The sequence below is a fragment of the Rhamphochromis sp. 'chilingali' genome (assembly GCF_963969265.1).
Source record: "Rhamphochromis sp. 'chilingali' genome assembly, chromosome: 16".
Taxonomy (NCBI): Eukaryota; Metazoa; Chordata; class Actinopteri; order Cichliformes; family Cichlidae; genus Rhamphochromis; species Rhamphochromis sp. 'chilingali'.
This window is the reverse complement of record NC_137943.1, coordinates 69,183-89,605: the sequence shown is the minus strand read 5'-3', so window position 1 is coordinate 89,605 and position 20,423 is coordinate 69,183. Positions and strand designations below refer to the sequence as shown.

The following is a 20,423-nucleotide window of genomic DNA, read 5'->3' as shown; positions in this document are numbered from 1 at the left end:
TAGTCTAAATAACCCAAAATGTGATGTCCACATATGTGGACGCAGGTCCTAGGAGGTTAATTCTAACCAATATAGAAATTATCTAATAGATTATATTTAGTCTTGATACAGCCTCTGCCACCACATCAGATCAATTGCTCTGGGCTCCTATGATCAGCTCCATCACCTAGTGGGGGTGGGGGGTCATAGTTTGGTCCCACCTTCGCTGTTGTGATTGGTGTGGGGGTAGGGCCCCCACGCGGTAGGATTCAGAGTGCTTTCTGAGACACCAGCTGGGGCCTCCCTTGCTAGCAAGTAAAAGATGTTCGCCTTGTTTTTGTCGTTAACGAGAATAAGTTTGTGAACCAGCGGGGCTTGTGGAAACACAGCCCCAACAGTGGGCACGCTACACGGCATCGAGAAGACCGTCAGGGTGTACAACCTCACCCCTGGCGCTGTTGCCCACCTCTCAATTTTAAATACACGTAGACATTGAGGGCTATCAGGAGGGGCTATGCGCTTACCTGCTGCTCTCTGGCAGGTAGCTCCATGCCCTCCTGGGTTTTAAATGCACCTTAGAACACACATGCATCAACACTACATATGAGCGGGTGGAGGGAGGTTTGGAGTCTTCACACACCCCTGTTCTGTGTTGCATGTTGGGGTGGGGGGGGCTAGGAGGAGTTGGCCGTCCGACTGCGGTCTGGAGTGTGGGGCCTCCCTGCTGCTGCGGAGTCGGGGCGGTCTGCCTCCCCCCACCGCAGGGAAAAGGGTAACACCACCTGGGTCTGGGTGCAGTTCCCCCCTCCAGGGGCAAGGGTACCTAGACCCGGTTTGTAGAGTACGCTTGGGGAGTGTGATCGTGTGTACAGCGTCTCTTTATGTCTGTCTCCACGTTGGTTGAGTGTGGAGTGAGTGCATATGAGAGCATGAGGGTGGGAATGGATGTTTGTATCTGTGTGTGCCTGTATGTCTGTGTCTATATGTCAGGTTGGGTGTCAGACACCACCTTTCTGGGGACATCTCAGGCCCTCCAAGGTTTGGAGGCCTATCTCCACCCACCACCACTTCCCCTGACAGTGGCAGACGCCCTCAGACATCGGTGCATTGGTGGGTCTTTGTGTCTGGGGATGGCATTCAGGTACCCACCGGCTCACTCCTTGGTGGCTGCTTATCGGGGCCTGGAGCCTGGGGCTTGCTGGGCCCCTTCAGGGGTGGGGTGCCCTCGGCCTCTCGGCCTGGGGCTCGGTCACTCAGGCACAGCTGGCTGCCGGCGGAGCTCACGGGCACGTCACTGCAACTCCCCCTGGCTTCTGCTCCGCGGCTGCTGAGTGAGCCCTCATCTGGGACTCTCCTCAGCTCTTTCTGGGACAGTGGCGCGGCTGCCCCTCTGTTGGTCTTCCATGGTCTCTTGTGTTCTGGGGGCCTCTGGATGTCTGGAGCCTGGATCTCCTCCATACCTGCTTCATGCCCTGGAGGACGGGGCTGTGGCCCCCCCACACCCTCTAACAGATCATTACATGAAGGAACCTTTTAAAAACAAGCGCGTCCATGCTCACAGGTGTACACACGGGTGATCACACACACAAACTACACTCTTTTTGGCTCCTACCTCAAAGCACACTGTGTTCTGTTGATCTTATGTGCTGCACAATAATGTTTAATATTTAGTATTTACTGTTATATTCACATAGATTATTGCGATCATGTTGTTTATTATATTGCTCTCTTTTTTTGCTGGTTTTCTCTTTTTTCTTTCTCAACAGGTGATCCAGGTGATTGATAGATGGATTTTTTGTCTGTTTGTTTTGTTGGTTTTTGTTTTTTGCCTTTTATCACCGTCCCTCTTCCCCACTGTTTTTCTTTCCCTCTTTCTTTCCCCCAGTCAAGTCTGTCCCGTGTGTAGCAAGTGAAAATAAATTAAAATAAACAATAAAAGCAAAGGTGAATCAAATAGACCAATACGGCAAGGCCGGGATGGTCCATTTGGTAAAGTAAATCCGTTGGGATCTTTCTTTGCCTTTAGACAATAATTCTGATGGCAGCCTCGCTTCTGTCAGTCTGTCCCAGGACAGCTGTGGGTACAACTGTAGCTGCCTCCACCAGTGTGTGAATGTGAGAGTGAATGAATAGTGGTATTGTAAAGCGCTTTGAGGGTCTCGAAAAGCGCTATTAAAATGCAATCCATTATTATTATTATTAAAAGAACCAAACGGGACAGGTGAAAAAAAAATTGCTATCCGTGTGATGAATGTAGTGCAGACTCACAGACAAATGAAGGATAAATCAAAGACAGACTTTTATTTTGGAGGAAGAAGACAAGTGAGTAGAGACAGCTGGGACACGTCAGTAGGGACGAGTTAACATGAGACACACAAGACGAGGACTATCACAATAAAACAGGAAGTCTGGAGTCGGTGGGCGACTCTTGCTCGTGCTGCTGTTTGTGTGGGAACAGCTGTGGAATCACACTTCGTTTAATTATCTGACATAAATAAATGTAAACCGGTCTCATCCAGGAGATACTGGCAGCCTTTCAAAGGACAGAGATGCTTTTTATGCCTTAATTTAGGTTGTATGTGTACTTTACTGTATTTGAAATGACTGTACTAAAATGTAAATGTTTTCTTTTAATATGATTTTAATATGGTGCAGAAACACTGCAATTACTAAACAAATCGATAGCCACGGCACAGCTGATCTGTTTTATTCTTCAGAACAATGTTTGGTGTTTGTGCGTATGGGTTACAGTTACATCTGTAGGCTGAGACTCCACATGTATTGGAAACCAAAATATTCAGAAGGTGGAATATCATCTGAAAGTCACTCAGTTACCTCTGCATGAGACAGTGTCTCTCCTGGCTCCTCACTCCTCCTCCACAGCTCCTGGAACAGGAGGACCACGTAGACCACTCCCCCCACCACTGAAACACCTCCTCCTGGGAGAAAATATACAGGCCAGTGAGTAATGTGAAGTGGGTCATTAAGGTCAGCCTGTAGCCATCAAACATTAAAATAATGACCGTTATTGTTGACACCACTGTTACGAAGAACGCAGATGTCGTCCTTAGCATTCACAGAAGTGGGCACCAAACAGTGGTCTGTGGACCTACTGACCAACCAAACGTTGACAATTAAAGGTCACCTTTTTAAACTTCTCACTAATCGCTGAAACACGACTGTGTAAAGTGTAATATTACACTAGTCAGGCCAATGCAAGCTGTTCATTAGGTCTATCGCAATATGAACAATGAGTTATTGAAGACAAAAGAATTGATTTAAACCAAATTATTGTTTACAGAAATGTACAAATTCAGATTTAAATGTGTTTTGCCTCTTATAGTAAATTATTTATGCTGAAAATATTTTGCAGGAGCTGGAAATGTCTGCAAGCACTTACTTCAGACTTACTTGAGATGTTTTTGTATCCAAGTATTATAGAAAAGTAACAATTTCAATGTCATCAGTTGTCTACCACTTTTTTGGAGTTCAGGCTGAAGAGGACAGCAGCCCAAGCTGAGATGCCTACTCCGTCCACCGGTCTCCTCAGACACTGAGTCCTGAGGATCTCCAACAAGAAACACCTTGTTAAGGAGCTGTGTAGTAGGGCTGGGCCATATCATACCGTTCACGGTAATACCGGTATAATGTTGAGCAACAATAAGAAAATGAAATATGGCGATAGAATATGGGTAAAACGCGCATGCGCAGTACCTTTGTTTTCATACGCACATGGAGGCGACGCAGAATGAGAAGAGTGAAAGTGGATCGTTGAATGAAACAGATGAACCTGAACTGGTTTGTAAAAATGCTGCAGCTTCACTGGTGTGGAACTGGTTTAGCTTTTGTCCGTCAGATACACAACAAAGCACTATTTTTGGTAGCGCATGCTAGCGGGCCGTCGTTATTACCGTGTTGTTTGGAAAATATGGCGCACTTAAAATCAATCCTTTGATTTTTCTGAAAGTCGACAGAGCCCCTTATAATCCCGTGTGCCTTATGTATGAACTCTGGTTGTGTTTACTGACCTCGAAACGATTTTATGTGCACGGCGCTCGAAAATCTGTCAGATGTTTCAGTACGACTTTGCTGAGCTACGAAGCCGCACCGCTTGATGGAGTGTCGGAGCATTACGGCTATCGTAGGCGGAGCCTCGCGGAGTGATACGTACTGTGCTTCAACATAATATTACCGTACTGTGTGTGTATAACCTCTTTTTAAGTGTTGTGGATATTATACATGGTTATGCTGAGGATGTGTCGGCCAGTTTCCACTGGAAATGCCTTTTGGTTAAACTGTCAGCGAGGAATTTGCATTTGCACTGTTACATTTTTATATAACTTTAATGCAGATAAAAAACAGCTGCTTGTTTAAGTGGAAATACATTGATGGTTTTTATTGCACTAATAAAGTTGTGGAGTTGTAAAGTATTTTGTCTAGTGCAGGGGTCAGCAACCTTTATCACCCAAAGAGCCGTTTGGACCCAGTTTCCTCGCAAAAGAAAACACTGGGAGCCGCAAATACTTTGTGACATCTAAAATGAAGATAACACTGTATATATTGTTTTTTTACCTTTATGCTTTGTGTGAACAACTAAAGTGTGTTGCTTATGAAATCCACGAAGTGCTACAGAGAAAATTACATTTTATTTATGTAATGAACACATTTTGAACTCTTAAAGAAATATAAGAAAAGGAAAGCTGAACTAAAATGATCCAGCAAACAAAAACTGTTGTGAGCCCCCCTCATATCGCCTTTGAACTTTTGGAGCCTTGACCTGACTTTTAAAAAATAATTGGAAAAAAGCACTATGCTGCTGAAAAAAATGAAAAATAAATATTTGCAAAATTCTGCATAAATATTTATTTATTTACTTATATTTATTTTACATGGTAAATGTGTGTTGCGGGGCGTGGTCTGCAGCGCCGACTGTATGCGTACAGCAACCGTGTGTGAAAAGTGGTCAATAAAGAGAAGCTGTAAAGCGTGTTCATGCAAACATCGTCAGGTCTGCCGTGATATGTTTACAACGGGACTTCTGCTCCTGAACCTCTGCGCACAGCGTCTGCAGATCGGGGCGTACGAGTCACTTTCATCTTCACGCAGGACTGTAAGCTGTCATCTGTGAGGCGTGAGCGTGTTTGTTTTTAACATAGTTCACGGTGGAGCTGCTGACATAATGTGGATCAGAAGATCCATAACTGGCCTACCTGGGGTTGAAAGTCTCGATAAATGCACGGCGTTTCGGCGGGTACACCGGCTTCTGCCAGTGTGACGCTTATTTTGAGCGACGAACAATAATAAAATATAATTTTATTTTTATACTTCAATATCAAAATAATCTTCCAATTTAGAACTACAAGTTTAAAAAGAACTAACATAAATAAAATACACTTCAGCTAAATACTTGTAATTTATTTTCCCAAACCATGCGGAGCCGCAGTATAAGGACTAAAGAGCCGCAGGTTGCCGACCCCTGCTCTAGTGTCAATTATGTCGTCAGTTATATCGTTATTGCAAATTTTCAAATGTATATCGTGATAAATATTTTTGGTCATATCGCCCTGCTCTACTGTGTAGTGACTGTACTGTTAGCGCCTCCAGAACAGCTCAAGTTATTTTTGTGCCTCTATTCTGAGCGCAAATACAAATTTTTTGCAAGTGCACATGTTGGATTTTGAGAAGAAAATTATTTTCAGCGAAGAAAATTGATTGCTGCCTGCAAGAAATGTATTTCAGTATTTGCTATTATCCATACTCACACAATAACAGCCCCTCTCGCTCAGATCTCTGCTCTGTGCACGCTCAACTCTCTACACCATTATAAGTGTGCCACAAAACACGCTCCAAAATGTAGTTAAATCCATTTTCAGTTAGTATGTTGAATTATTCTATTTAAAATTTTTATTTTTTTTTTAAATACCATTGTTGGTTTTAACCTAATTTAAACCAAACCACTCCACTGGATTTTTCTACACTCTGGACCATGTTTCCAGAATGCAGTAGCTAGCAAGCTGATTGGAGACTGTAACAGCCAATCAAAATTTTTGCATCCAAGTCTGTGATTGGTTGGTTTTGTGGCACACTTATAATGGTGTGCAGAGAGTTGAGCGTGCATGGAGCAGAGATGTTGAGAGCGACACACTGAGAGCAGGTCTGCAGATGTCTGTGAGCACACAGAGCAGAGATCTGAGTGAGAGTGGCTGTTATTGTGTGTGTGTGTGTGTGTGTGTGTGTGTGTGTGTGTGTGTGTGTGTGTGTGTGTGTGTGTGTGTGTGTGTGTGTGTGTGTGTGTGTGTGTGTGTGTGTGGATAATAGCAAACAGTGAAATACATTTCTTGCATGCAGCAATGAATTCTCTTCACTCAAAATCATTTTCTCTTCAAAATGCAACATTTGTGTTTCCAAAATGTTATGATGTGCGCTCAGAATAGAGGCACAGAAATAAAGCCATACCTTAACAGGTATTTGCTTGTATCCAAATCTTATTCTTTGTGTAACTATCCAGAGGTTGTGGTCATAGATGAGAGGAGATCTTCCAGTTAAGTATACCGTAGAGGAACTGGTAAACTTCTTCAGGCCTGGCCCTTTGTTCAGCACAACAGACCAGTCCACATCTCAGAACAGTCATCCAGTCCAATTCTTTATCTCCTCACACAATTTGTGAAGTAGTAACCAGATAGTTGCATTCCTCCATGGCATGAAGAGAAACCAAAAACATTAACTGTGTCACTTTTTGCCTTTTTCTGCAGTTCCAGTAGAGACACTAAAACCCAGCAATCAGTGAACTGAATAGACTAAAGCAATCAACAGAGAGCTGACATTTAAGGTGTTCATGGGTTGATTTGGTGCTCCTGTTGTATTGAGTCAAGAATAAGGTGAAATATTTTACTAATAACTGGTAAAATATTCCACCTTACAAGCTGCTGGGATGTACTGGTTTGACATTAGCAACTAAAACTTGAGCATAAACAATAATAGGAACACTCCTGTTTCAATCATCTGGTCTCTTTATGTAATAATGATAATAATCCATCAGTATTTTTACAACGTCTGATCAAATCCTGTTCTGTTAAACTTTGTAATTGTATATTATACAAACTCCACACTTCTGTTTCAAAGTAAAAGCGCTTCAAAAACACTTCACTTCTTAACAGGACTTACACCGTGACATTTTCAGGAACTTGTGGCAAACATAGATTTACCTTAATGGTATCTTGATAATGGTAATGGTACTTACAAACGTGTGCAGTGGTTTGTGTGTAAGTTTTGAAGACTCACATCATATTTAAGGTTTTGTAAGTGAGTGAGACGGAGTTGTTATTCAAACTTTTAGATAGTTGTATCCACAGAAAAAGAAAATGATCCGACTCCATAAGCTGAACTTAATTGTGTGTAAACGGCCAGTTTTTTTATTCAGGTTTGGATGAGTCTGCCTACAGTAGGGAGGTTGAACATCTGGTGTCCTAGTGCAGCCACAACAACCTGGTGCTGAATGCCCAGAAGACAGTGGAGATTATTGTGGACTTCAGGAAGCACACAGCCCCACTCCCCCCCATCATCCTGACTGACACCCCCATCACCTCTGTGGACTCATTCCGCTTCCTGGGTACCACCATCACCCAGGACCTGAAGTGGGAGCCCACCATCGAGTCCATCCTCACCTCCTCCATCACCGTGTGGTACGCTGGAGCCACTATCAGGGACAAACAGAGACTGCAGCGTGTTGTGCGCTCTGCTGAGAAGGTGATTGGCTGCAGACTCCCATCTCTGCAGGACCTGTACACCTCCAGGACACTGGGGCGTGCAGCTTGGATCTCAGCTGACCCTTCTCACCCTGGACACAGTCTGTTTGACCTGCTCCCCTCAGGCAGGAGGCTCCGGTCCATTCGCACCAGAACCTCTCGCCATAAGAACAGTTTCTTCCCCTCTGCTGTTGGACTCATGAACAATAACCGTATGACTGTTCCCACCACTAACACATGACCCTACGCTGTGTTCACTGCATCATTCCATGTTTGCACTGATCACCACCTGCACTCATGTATATATCATGTATATATCTTTCTACGTAGCAGTTTTAACTCTTATTCTTATTTTTATTTTCATGTCTATTTAAGCGTAATTTATGACAGTATGTTTGCACTGAAGCACCGCAGCAATTTCCTAATGTTGTAAACCCGCTCAACATTTGGCAATAAAACCCTTTCTGATTCTGAAGCAGTTTTACATGTGCTCAAATTGCTATGTATTTATGTGTGGGTGCAAGCACATGCTTGTGAGTACACACCAATCACTGTACACGTCTGTAACCCTTTTGAGGCACATTTCTCTCCATATTTCTCGCCAGCATGTTAAAAATGCCCCCACCTGCAAAAATTCAGAGTCAGACTGAAATCTACATGACAACAGTTCTGCATGCAAAGAAACTCAAAAGACAGTGATCACCTTTTTGCCTGTCTGTTTCCCATTTTGACTTCCGTGTGATCGTAGATGGCTGTCATGCTGCCCCACCCTTACTTCACTTCTGTCCTAACAGACACAGACAGACAAATCATGCACAGACACAAACATGGAGAACATTAGGACGGCTTAAAGAAAAATAAAAGGAAAAAAATTTATATAAATTTAAACCTGCAACCAGTGATGACAGAGCCCTCGCACACCGCTGCACGTCTAGGCGCACTGCGGTTGAGCGTGCTGCAGGTGAACAGCATCGTGTGCTTATGCGGTTTTCTTTAGCTTGAGATGATAATTGGCTGTTGGGTTGTTTATGTAAGGATTGCCATCTATGCCCACTAGAGGGCGATAGAGATACTTACCCGTATGTAATGCTGATATATATCATGCATGAAACTATAAATGAAAATTTCATGTAGACTGGATGATGTCGCCATACTCAGACTCCCATCAAGCAGGTAAAGTTTGGGACAGACTGGTACAATGCCGATATACAATATACAGAACACAAATATATAAATATCAGGGGTGCAACGATACTCGTATTGATATTGAACCGTTCGATACAGTGCTTTCGGTTCGGTACGCATATGTATCGAACAATACAACATTTTTAATTTATTTTATCAACTTTCCTTCTGACGATGCTGTCTGTGTTGAGCGCTCAGTGGATCTGCGCTCGACAGTGCAGCCTAGGCGGAGTAGTCGAACGCAGATTCACTGAGCGCAGGGCAAGCTAGCGAGACAGACGCTAAGCTCTCCTTGCAACATGGCAAACTGAACCTCCCCCACCCTCATTCATTGGCGTTTGGAACTATTTTGGTTTTCATGTGACGTATGACCCTGAAGGTAAGCGCGTCATGGACAAAAGTAAAATAGTGTGTCGCATGTGCCACGCAATGCTCAATTACATGGGTGGGAACTAGTGTGTTAGCGCAGTTAGCTCGTTAACGTGTTGGCCGTCCAGCCCCACGCACGGGGCGATCCGCGGTGGCTCGTTAACGGAGATTTGCCGTGTTGTGGCGTTAACGTCATTTCAGATTAACGATGACAGCACTAGTGGGAACACAACGAATATGACTGCACATTTACTCCAACATCATCCTAGTGCAAAGACAAGTGGAAGCAGACAAAAACAACAAGCACGCATGCTGCAAACTTTACCCGAGTCATTTAGACAGCCGTTAGCACAGGATTCTCCTTATGGGGACCTGATATGTTTAATATGCTGCTGAGAATATAGCCCAGAAGAAGCGTCTAGTAGAGCTTTTATTTTGAAAGAGCCATTTCTCTGTAATAAACTCAATTTACCAAAGATGAGCGATTTCTCGATCGATAGATTTTTTTTTATTTTATTATTTTGTTGTTTCAGCAACATTAAATTTAAAAACTGTACTTTTGAGTTAAAATATATATTTATAATTTTAATAAATGACTAATTAAAAAAGCATGAACATTTTTTATATTGAAAAAATATCGAACCGTGACACCAAAGTATCGAACCGAACCGTGAATTTTGTGTATCGTTGCACCCCTAATATATATGTGTCATATGGTGAAAGGTCCAAGTTTGGCATGCTGCTACAACCACACCCTTACATGAAAACTCAAAAGCTTCACAATATAATGTCAACATCGTCTTAAGACTGTATTCACCAAAGATCATGATGATCTGATTAACAAAGTATTAGGCCTAAATATACTGTTATTAGTAATATTAGACTAGGAGATATTCCAGACAGTAAGAGATCTTGAAGTGTGAGAGAAACAAGGATCTGGTATCCACGTGGCCAGACTCAGTTATAAACAGAGGGTCTGAATGTGAGGTGTGGTGAGGTTTTACTTTGTTTGAGAGAGAAGACGAGGCAGTCTTCGGAGACTGGGTGAAGGTCACTTATGCAGGGATAAAGATCTGAACTGAATTTGGTCGTCGTTGAGGTAAACTCTGAACAGCACATGAATCCAGGTAGCAGTGAGCATATCTGTAACGGAGCATGAAAATAACAGAAAGATCCGAAGTTAGAGGTAGACAGCATGAGGTCGAAGATGGATGGGAAGAGAAGTTTAAAGTTTAAAGAAGTTTAAAGTGGTAGTGAAATTAATAAAAATTGATTTCAGTCCAGGAGCAAGGCTGTTGATAATAACTTCTTGGAAAAGGCTCATGAGCTCTGCAATGCTGGGGTTTAGATCTCGAATGTTGTGGCCAAAAATCTAGGTACTTGCATCGGGACTGCCTCTGCATGAGGGCCGAGGCTCTGAACGACGAGACAGGGAGACAGCGGTGGAATGATAACGGATCTGTTCTGAGTAAGAACTGGTGGCTGACAGCTTCATGATGGAAGGGGAATTTCTTTGGCCTTTGTTAATTGGTCTACGGTGGCAAGGTTGTCTCAGTGGATGGGAATGGATCTTTTTGACCATTCATGGCTCCATAAAAAACCCGCACTGAATACTAGGTGCATTTTATAATAATCCCCAAATCTGGCAGAAAGAGCAGCATGTGTGTAGAGCTGAATATCCTCAGGGTAGGACAGCTGAACATGATAAAAGAAAGTGATTCCATTCCAGTTGGTGAGCAGAAGTTACCAGACTTGCCGTTCAGTTTCAGAAGATCTGTCCAGAGTGACTGTGTCAAGGAGAGATGGTTAAAAGCGCAGCTTGTGGATTTTTGCACAGGGCAAAGTTTAGGTGTCCTAACAGGTGAGCAGCTGCTATTTAGAAAGACAGGAAACAAGGACGTTTTGAAAAAGGAGATTAATTTGATTTAGTTTTTTTTTAATGGGTAAAGAAGCCTGGAACTGGATGATAACCCGTGAGTTGGAGGTGACGTGGAGGAGATATAATCAGGAAAACTTTACAAAGATGGACCAAATATTGCAGTTTATGGTTGTTGGAGAGAATCCAACATAGGCAATCATTCAAGTCTATATATTCTCAATGACGCCTTATACAACTTTTTTGTTCTAGACAGGCGTCCTATATCATCGTCCTGAGCGCATTAACTCAAAGTCAGAGTAAAGAGGGTGTTCACCGTCAGCAACAATAAACCGGACCTTCCTTAAACAGCCTGATGATACAGTTTATCCAATGAAGTTTGTTGCTGATTAATATTTTTCCAGCAGTTCTGACGATCCTGTTCAGTTTGTTCTTAATTGCCCGATACGTAAAGCTATTAACGACTTCTGGTGACTGACTTTAAAATACAGCACTTTAAAGGAATTTAGTTACCCAAAGTGCTTTCCAGTTAGAAGACGGCGACAATAAAATACACAAACACATATCAAATAAAGAAGACAAAAAATACAAAACAGAAAAATAAAAACACAAAATGTACAATACATAAACATAAGTCTTAAAAAGGGTACAAAAGATTAAAATTGATGAAAAAACTGACTAAAACTACCTGGACGCTAACAGTAGTACTCACATTGAAATCCAAAGGCTTTTTTTTTAACCTCCTATGACCTGGCGTCCACATATGTGGGCATCACATTTTGGGACAGCTAGACCAAAATACTTAATTTTTCTCTACAAGGGCCTGATATCCACTCACGAGGAAATTATACTGCCACTGTGCTATCAAAATTTGAAACAAATGTCCTCATATGTGGATCTCATTTTTCTCAAAAACAAAAATTAGGTAAAAAAAAAAAAAAGAATTGGTAATTCTTTGTTTTTACATTCTTTAGGTCCCAATCAACCCAAATAGCAAAGAAAAATTAAAAATGCATGCCATGAAAGAGTTTGGGTCTTTGGAGGTTAAACATGATTTAAAAACTGCAACTGCTGGGGCCAATCTAACAGGAACAACCCATTCCACAATCTGGGGACCAACAGTAAACTCTCAATCCACCCAGTGTTTCAGTCTCCACACAGGGACAGCAAGTATAATGAAGCACAAACATAATGAGGTACATTTAAAGTTTGCTGAACAACATTTAGACAAGCCTGGGAAAAACTGGGAGAGTAGAGTCTGGTCACATGAGACCAAAACTGACCTCTGGATGCCAGAATACACCCCATGTTTGGAGGTGAACGGCACTGCACCCCCAAAACACCAAATGATGGGGAGCTGTTTTTCAGCATACAGCACTGTGATTCAAATAATTAAAGGATGAGTGGAAAAATGTCCTGAGAGTCTTGATAAAAACCTGCTGCCACCTACCAGGATGATGAAGATGAAACGAGGGGACAGTGATGCCAAACACAGCCAACAAACTCGGTTAGTTTCAGAGAGACAAACCAAAGCTGCTAGAATGACCCGGAACCTTCTGGACTGTGTGGCAGCACGGGTAAAATCACACCTGTCACTGTGACTAGTTTCTGCATACAGCAGGCGTATTGAAGCCAACAAACGCTTTTGTACGACGTATTGAATCCATTTCAGTAAACATGTTCGATACTGGTTCCCTCTGTCATTTCTCATCATTGCACATCATTTATGGACATCTATGGTTTGATTTTTTTTTTCTTTTTAGCATGTGGGGATTGGATGGGTTGTTGACAACATCTATTGAAAATTTAATGTCAATAGCACTTTTATAAGTATAAAAATTGGTGATGTGTTCAATACTAATTTTACCCACTGTATATTACAGATATGTATTGCTGTCTGATACGGTTCATCCAAGAAATATATGCTGTAGTTTAACTGAGTGAAACCCATGCATCCCATTATTGTGTTCCTTAGCACCCATACAGTTTACGGATGCAACTTGCTGACCAAGTTTAAAACTTAATAAATATGAGACGATGGGATGGCCCAGACAGTATAAAAGAGGGATATGCAGCTTCTAGGCATGAAGAGTGAAGCCAACACACACGTGTCTTAAACTCACATTCTCTTTAGAAACCGCTCTCTGGTTGTATAGATGTCCATGGGAAAATGTCTTTCAGCCCTCTGTATCTATGACCTTTAGTAAACATTTTCCTGTTGAGTTTGTGGGTCCAGCTTGGGGTCATATTCCACAGAGCATTGAGTCCCTTTTTGTGAATAAGAGTAATTTTCTTATTATGACCATCTTTTATTTATAGTCAGAGGATCTGACTCAAAAAATAAATGCTCTGTATGGACCACAGCTGTTACTGAGAAACTACTGCATACTGTAAAATGCTCTAATTAAGTTTCCGTTAGTTACCTGTAGTTAGCCTAGTAAATGAACAAAGTTCAGACAAAAATAAAATTTTGAGATCTACTCTTGCAGCAAACCATCTGTTTGAATTAGACAGTAGTTCAAGAAGCTGATGTTTTTAGCCACACTGTGATAAACAAGCAGGAAAGCTGAATGGGGGAAGCGGCAGAACAGCCCAAACACTGAACCACCGAAGACAAAAGACGCTTTTTCATTTGGCTTCAAACATAAAGCACACATCATACAGGGCATGTTTGAACGTATATGACACCAGTTATTGCGGGAGAGCTTCAACAGCTAGTGTTACATCTGCTTTGATCATAAGCAACATTTAAGTCACTTCACTGCTGTCTGTTTGCCGTCTAATGTGAACAGTGTTGAGCAGTTTTATGGCTCTTTACAGTCCAACGCGGATACGTCGAGGGGAACCCTGACTTCCCCGGACTGGGGAAGACTTATCTTCCCATCCGCCTGTACGGGGAAGCTCGACGTCAGAGAGCGCATTGCCATGTTACTAATAAACCGACTCGGAGGATGGCATCAATTACGAACTTGATACGAAAACTGGTGATAAAACCGTGAATTACCAAGACCCCCTTCATAACGTCTGAACAGACACAGAATTGATCGGAATGAAGTGAACGGCGACGACCCGAGTTATTTACCTTAACGGGCCAGCTGTCCGTTAGCGGGAAAACCGGGAGATGAAGCAGGAGAATTGAGCAAACCGGGAGAGTTACGATTCCTTTAGCGAACATAGTCCATTCATGTCAGGGACCTACAACACTTCCCCTCCCTCCTCGTTACCTCCGGACCCTCCTCGCTCCTCTCCTTGTGCCCCACTTCGACCCCCCCTTTGAAGTAGCTACGCCTTCTGCTCTCACTTGCACGCACGCATGTGCACACTCATCTGCTTGCCCGGATAGCACAACTCTTGACCGCTACATGACATGAAGGCAGGGGCGTTTCCATGAAATATAAGTCGGGGTGGCACAGGGAACCTAAAAAGCGAGGAAATGCAGATATCTGGTTTGGAATAATACAGTGTAACAATGTATCCAGAGGACCGTGGATGCACTATTCTGGGTTTTCTGCAAATTAAGCAGATAATTACCTTTTCTCTTTGACAGCTCTTCTCTCAGTTACAGCTGCTTTGGTGTTAATGAAATTAACAGGCGCACTACAGTGACAACCCCCAAAACAGGAGTGTGGGGGGCCATTGACAGTTTTTCCCTTCTCATCTTTTCTGACTGTTTTGTCACTAGTTATCCATTTGGTTATGGTCATTGTTGCTACTGGCTGCATTAGGTGAGCCTCCAGAGGTTGCAAAAATAGTCCAACTCTGCCTGGATGGCGCATCAATATGTGCCGCTGACACAAGGCTTGTCTCTCATCACAGTCAAGAGCATAGGAGAAAATCCAGGAGACAGCCAGTTACTCCAGGAGAGCTGAACAGGGCAGTCAAAGGCTACGTTCACACTGCAGGCGAAAACGCATCAAATCCGATCATGGTGTGACAGTGTGAACGGCACAAATCCGATATTTTCAAATCCAACCTGGGTCACTTTCGTATGTGGTACCGAATCCGATACATATCTGATGTTCTAGAAAGCATCTGCTGTTTGATGGTCTTGTCGCATTAAATCCGTCTTTTATGTCACTGACACGAGACAAAACGCCAATTATCTCCGCCGGAGAAGCGCCCGATAAGACATCGTGAACGCTTCCTGGCCATCCAGTGTAGATGTTAGTGAAACTGTTTGGAAGACAACGTTGGAGAAACGTGAACATTTTATTTGTACTGTATAATCTGCAGATTCTGACAGAAATCTGCAGCTATCCTTTGAAGCACCGCTCCTCTAAGACAGCAATCAGGATCATTATTAGGCCAAATGTAATGTCCGTCAGTCAAACAATACTGTTTGCTCTGGGTCCAAACAGAGCGCGTTCTGTGTGATGCCTTCTTTTGCACATGCGGCCGCTTTGAAGGTTCACACTAGAGCGCGTTTGCTGTCACTTTTTATTTGTCGTGTGAACAAGCAGACAAAAAAATTGGATTTGATCAAACAATTGGAATTGAGCATTAAGACCTGCAGTGTGAACGTAGCCAAAGGTCCTTACCTCATCAGCAGGACCTTCCTGCTTCCTTGTGCAAGGAGAAACAGAACCAGCACTCCCAGTCCTACAAAATTACCTCCAGCAGGCACTGGCATGAATGTCTCTGACCAAACAATGTGGCAGACATAGAAGGGTCTGCAGAAGCTGTGGAGAACAACCTGCTGCCTGTAATATCATTCAGAATGACTGGTTTGATGGTGGGTCGGTGATGCTCTGGGGAGGCCATGGAGAGACGCAGAGCTCTACAGGCTAGCACGCTGACTGCTATTAGCTATTGTGATCTCTACTTTCAAGATTAGGTTTCAAACTTTCCTTTTTGCTAAAGCATATAGTTAGGGCTGGACCAGGTGACCCTGAATCCTCCCTTAGTTATTCTGCAATAGGTGTAGGCTGCCGGGGGATTCCCATGATGCACTGGGTGTTTCTTCTTCACTCACTATGTGTTAACAGACCTCTCTGCATTGAATCATATCTGTTATTAACCTCTGTCTCTCTTCCACAGCATGTCTTTATCCTTTCTTCCTTCTCTCACCCCAACCAATCACAGCAGAGGGCCCCGCCCCTCCCTGAGCCTGGTTCTGTTGGAGGTTTCTTCCTGTTAAAAGGGAGTTTTTCCTTCCCACTGTCGCCAAAGTGCTTGTTGGGGTTTTCTCTGTATGTATTACTGTAGGGTCTACTTTACAATATAAAGCACCTTGAAGTGACTGTTGTTGTGATTTGGCGCTGTGTAAATAAAAATGGACTAAAAATCCTTGGACCCATTGTCAGACCCTAAGCTGGTGTGGTGGGTCCTGGATTCCTCCTAGTGCACAACCAGTGTAGGGACTAACGTGTTATTAAGTAACGCGTTACAGTAACTACGTTATTATTCTGGTAACGAGCACGGTAACTAATTATTATGCCAAAATCAGGAACGCGTTAATCGTTACTGGGATTTAGATAGGCTCGTTATTCGTTACTTTGTGTGGTGGCTATCACGGAGCTTCCACAGATTCAGTAACATTAGCAAGTGGTGGAGGCCAGTAGGTGGAGGAGGGAAAGGGGACGCAGGAGGAGGAGAGACCCGAGGCGGCCGCCGGTCCGAGTATCAGGTGAACTGAACTTCAGGTAAGAAGTTATGACCTGCAGTCTATCTGGGTCAGATATAAACCAAGTTTAGGTGGAGTTTATTTTCATTGTGCTGACTTTTTACAGTCAGTTACAATAACTCGTACTGCTACTAGCTAGCATGACGGAGTTTCCATACAGCTGGGTGGGTGCTATGATGTTACTGATAGTGAACTTTATTTTATTCATAAGGTTAGTTAGTAGATTTGCCAACCGTCCCCAAAAACACAGAATCATCTCGTATTCAGAGAAAATATTACGCGTATTGAGCTGAGAAGGAACACAGTTTGTCCCGGACTTCAGCTAGAAGGGAAAAAGACACAAAGCTGGAGTTATTCTGTGTCTTTGCTGCACAGCTGCCTCTTCTCTCTCCCTCTCTCTCCTGTTGCTACTTCAGTCATGAAACTGATCAGTGATCAGCTGATCGGCTTTTCTCTCTTGTTTGTTTATCGCCCACTTTGCGCCAGAAAGAGGAAACCAGCGGATGTCGCGCTAAACAACAGCAGCACGTTTAAGCTTGATCAGCTGTTGTTAGAATGTATTTAATATTACTTTCTAGTATCAGCTGATGTTTTCTGGAGCCACAGCTGTAAAGCTGCTGGTCATGATGTCGGTTTGGATATGTGGTGAGAGGGAAACATGAAGATGAAACCAGGAGATGTCCTTACTGAATCATCAGAGCTGAACAGGTGATGGAGAAACAGGTTTACCTTTTAGTTAACATGAATGAGTTGAAGTTATGAGCTGTTTCTGAGAGACAAATAACCCCAGGATCCTTTTTTTATGTAGCTGACAGCTGGTAACTGTGCAGGGGCGGGTCTAGGAAAGTGTTGCCAGGGGGCCAGATAGGGCATTAACAGGGAGAGGTGGGCACAAAGAAATACTTTTCTTTCTTATTCGCATTTAAAATGTCTACCTTTTAATAAATAATTATCTGAATCTTACAACAAACGATTGATAGATTGATACATATATACCAACAAGACAGTGCACATCACTGTCACAACAGCATTTGTTTTCATTCAAAGGCTTTATGATGTTTCCTATAATGGTGGGCCAGTCCAGCCCTGTATGCAGCTCATCTGCAGTCTGGTGTTTCCTACATCTTCCTATTCAGAAGGCAGAATTTCCGAGTTCTGAGTACAATCGAAAGCACCACGACTGCAGTTTTTGTGTTGGATGTAAAAAGCACACATGACGCTGTGACGCAGGCTAGAATCATGGCAGCAGTCAACGACGGTCCAGGCGTGGGATTTCTCTTGTGGAAATGTGCACATTATCTTTTCCTTTCTATTGGTAGGTGGCACAGTCCACTGTGGCAAGTAAGCATGCTAGAAGACTGGCAGTCTGGCTGGGTATCCCGTTAGCAACACGTTAACAAGAGAATTCTGAGTAAAGCCAAAGTTACTTTCCCTAGTAACTAGTTACTTTGAAAATAACGAGTAACTTGAAGTAACTGAGTTACTTTTGATAGAAGTAACTAGTAATGTAACTAAGTTACTAATTTAAAGTAACTTACCCAACACTGTGCACAACAATACCAGTGCTCTTGTGGGAGAGTGGAGGTGGAGGTGATGCCCTGGTCCAGATTTGGGAGGTAATCCCCCAGAACACCATCCACTCATCATTCCACTTTGATTTTTAGGGTGTCCTTAAATTCAGCCCTCTGTAGGTTGATTTGCCTTAGCATCCTTTCCTTACTAACACATTACCTAGTCCACATCAGTATAGATATTACTATTTCAGTTTGGGTTTTTTACTGTTATTATTTTGGTGTCATTTGTAAAAAGTACTTTTATACCTTGCCGTTCGTTGAAAATAAATGAAATTTCATTATGTCTACTGTCTTATATTAACTAAATGAACTGAAATGAAGTATTATTGTAGGGTCTAGCTTACAATATAAAGCACCTTGAGGTGACTGTTGCTGTTAATTGGCGCTGTATAAATAACACTGAATTGAAGAAAATGTCTGACGCTGTTGGCCTGAAGCAGAGTCCTACCAGGTCTCCAACAGAAACTGTGATGTCCTGCAGCACAGACAACAGTGTAGGTAATTTTCTCCTTCATTCACAGCAAAGGTTTCCATGTGTCCTGCCCCCTGAGCACTCTATCCAAGCTGCACGTAAACCAAACGGTTCTGACGGTGCATGTGAAGTGGACTATTGGATGATTTTACATAGTTTGACTTTACATAATTGGTCCCTGTTGTTTTCCAGCGCTCGTGCTTAAAAGGGCTTCTTTATGGTTATTTATTACTTTTTAATGTGTAATGAAGGTCTTCTTCATTGCTTGGCTAGATTAACATACATGAGTAATCATGACATTTGTGTAAAAGATGACAGTCATAGAAGAAGTCTGACGTGTTTTTATTGGTTATTTGTCTTCAGGTTTTTCTTGTTGGCAGTCCTTCAGTGAGTGCTGGTTAATGTCTGCCTAGGTGGGAAATATTACTTTAATATTTACCTGATGTGCATATAGGCAGGAGGGCCAAATTATATCCTAACTGAGTATTCTGGTGACAAGATTGTGTCTCACGTACATTTTCTCCCTGCAGAAAATCCCTGCAGTTTTTAGTTTGGTTTAGCACGTAACCCCAGATGAGGTTATGGTCGAGGGCCAGTTAGCAACAGCGCACTGACATCAGAGGCTGCTGGAACCATGTCCCACCACTGGGCTGCATCGCTTTATTATGTGTTATGGTTTGGCATTGTTAATGTTGGTGAATAAACACATGGTCGGTTTACAGCTCATCTCTGCCTCAAGCCTCCTGTTTTAGCCCCCTAACATGCTTACAATTAGCGATGCTCTTCTTGGCTGTCTTTTAGCATCTCTGTGATCATTTTGTTCCTACTTGTCAACATTTTGGTGTCATTTTGCACTTTTTCCCCTCGTTTTTTTTTAATCATCTGAAATAGATCCGCCTCAAGGCATGTCCTGATATCCTGACATCCACGACTCATGCCACATCTAAGGTTGTGTGTGGTCATAAAATACACAGTGTGTGGATGTTGAAAGTCCCCATAGCTCATGCAAATCGGTGTTAACCAGTCCATTCACTGATACCACACATAAGAATGGGTACAAACAGCACAACTAGTGCCTTATTTTCTCAGTGTTCCTCAAAGGTGTAGTTTGTGTATTTTATATCTACATATTATTTTTTCTAATATTTACTTTAGTTATCTGAAACAATAATTAAAAACCATTCAATTACTCTCCTTACTTTTTCTTGTCTTTTCACAGTTCCTATCAGTCTCTTTCTCTTCGTACCAGCTGGGTGTGGCCAATCCCTCTAACACCATACACTATGTGTGAGAAAGCAAAAGACGTATTATGCAATATATCACAACTTATACAGTCATTTCAACCTGCTTCACACTAAAGCATAGTAATTTAAAAGGTATTTAAACAATTATTTTATTAACATAGACATGAGCATAGTTCCCATACTGGCAAACTGCCCTGCAAATCAGTGACAGGCTAACCTCGAGCACTGATGTCCTCTAGTGGCAGTGATTAAAAACTACGTTCCAGTACAATAATTAAAGACTCTGATGTGTGGCTGACTGTGAAGCAGACAGAAAAATGCATCCTTATCAGAGTGTTTCTGTCTGACTTTGTGTG

General features: G+C 42.6%; 1 protein-coding gene across 8 annotated transcripts in view; it reads right to left on the bottom strand.

Moving 5' to 3' along the window:
- LOC308412589 (ADAMTS-like protein 2) overlaps window positions 1-14,427 on the bottom strand; it is a 64,785-nt gene extending 50,358 nt beyond the window's left edge. For 4 of the 8 annotated variants that reach the window (XM_080907061.1, XM_080907060.1, XM_080907062.1 and 1 more), the window contains exons 1-3: window positions 14,237-14,426; window positions 8,428-8,511; window positions 2,815-2,918 (exon numbers count right to left, since the gene is read on the bottom strand). In XM_080907061.1, the coding sequence (XP_080763187.1) occupies window positions 2,815-2,918; window positions 8,428-8,511; window positions 14,237-14,329 (281 nt within the window). In that variant the 5' untranslated portion in view covers window positions 14,330-14,426. Of the gene's footprint in view, window positions 1-2,814; window positions 2,919-8,427; window positions 8,512-14,236 lie in introns of all 8 variants that reach the window. The other 4 variants (XM_080907064.1, XM_080907066.1, XM_080907067.1 and 1 more) reach the window with 3 other exon arrangements.
- Between the last annotated feature and the right edge of the window lie 5,996 nt (window positions 14,428-20,423).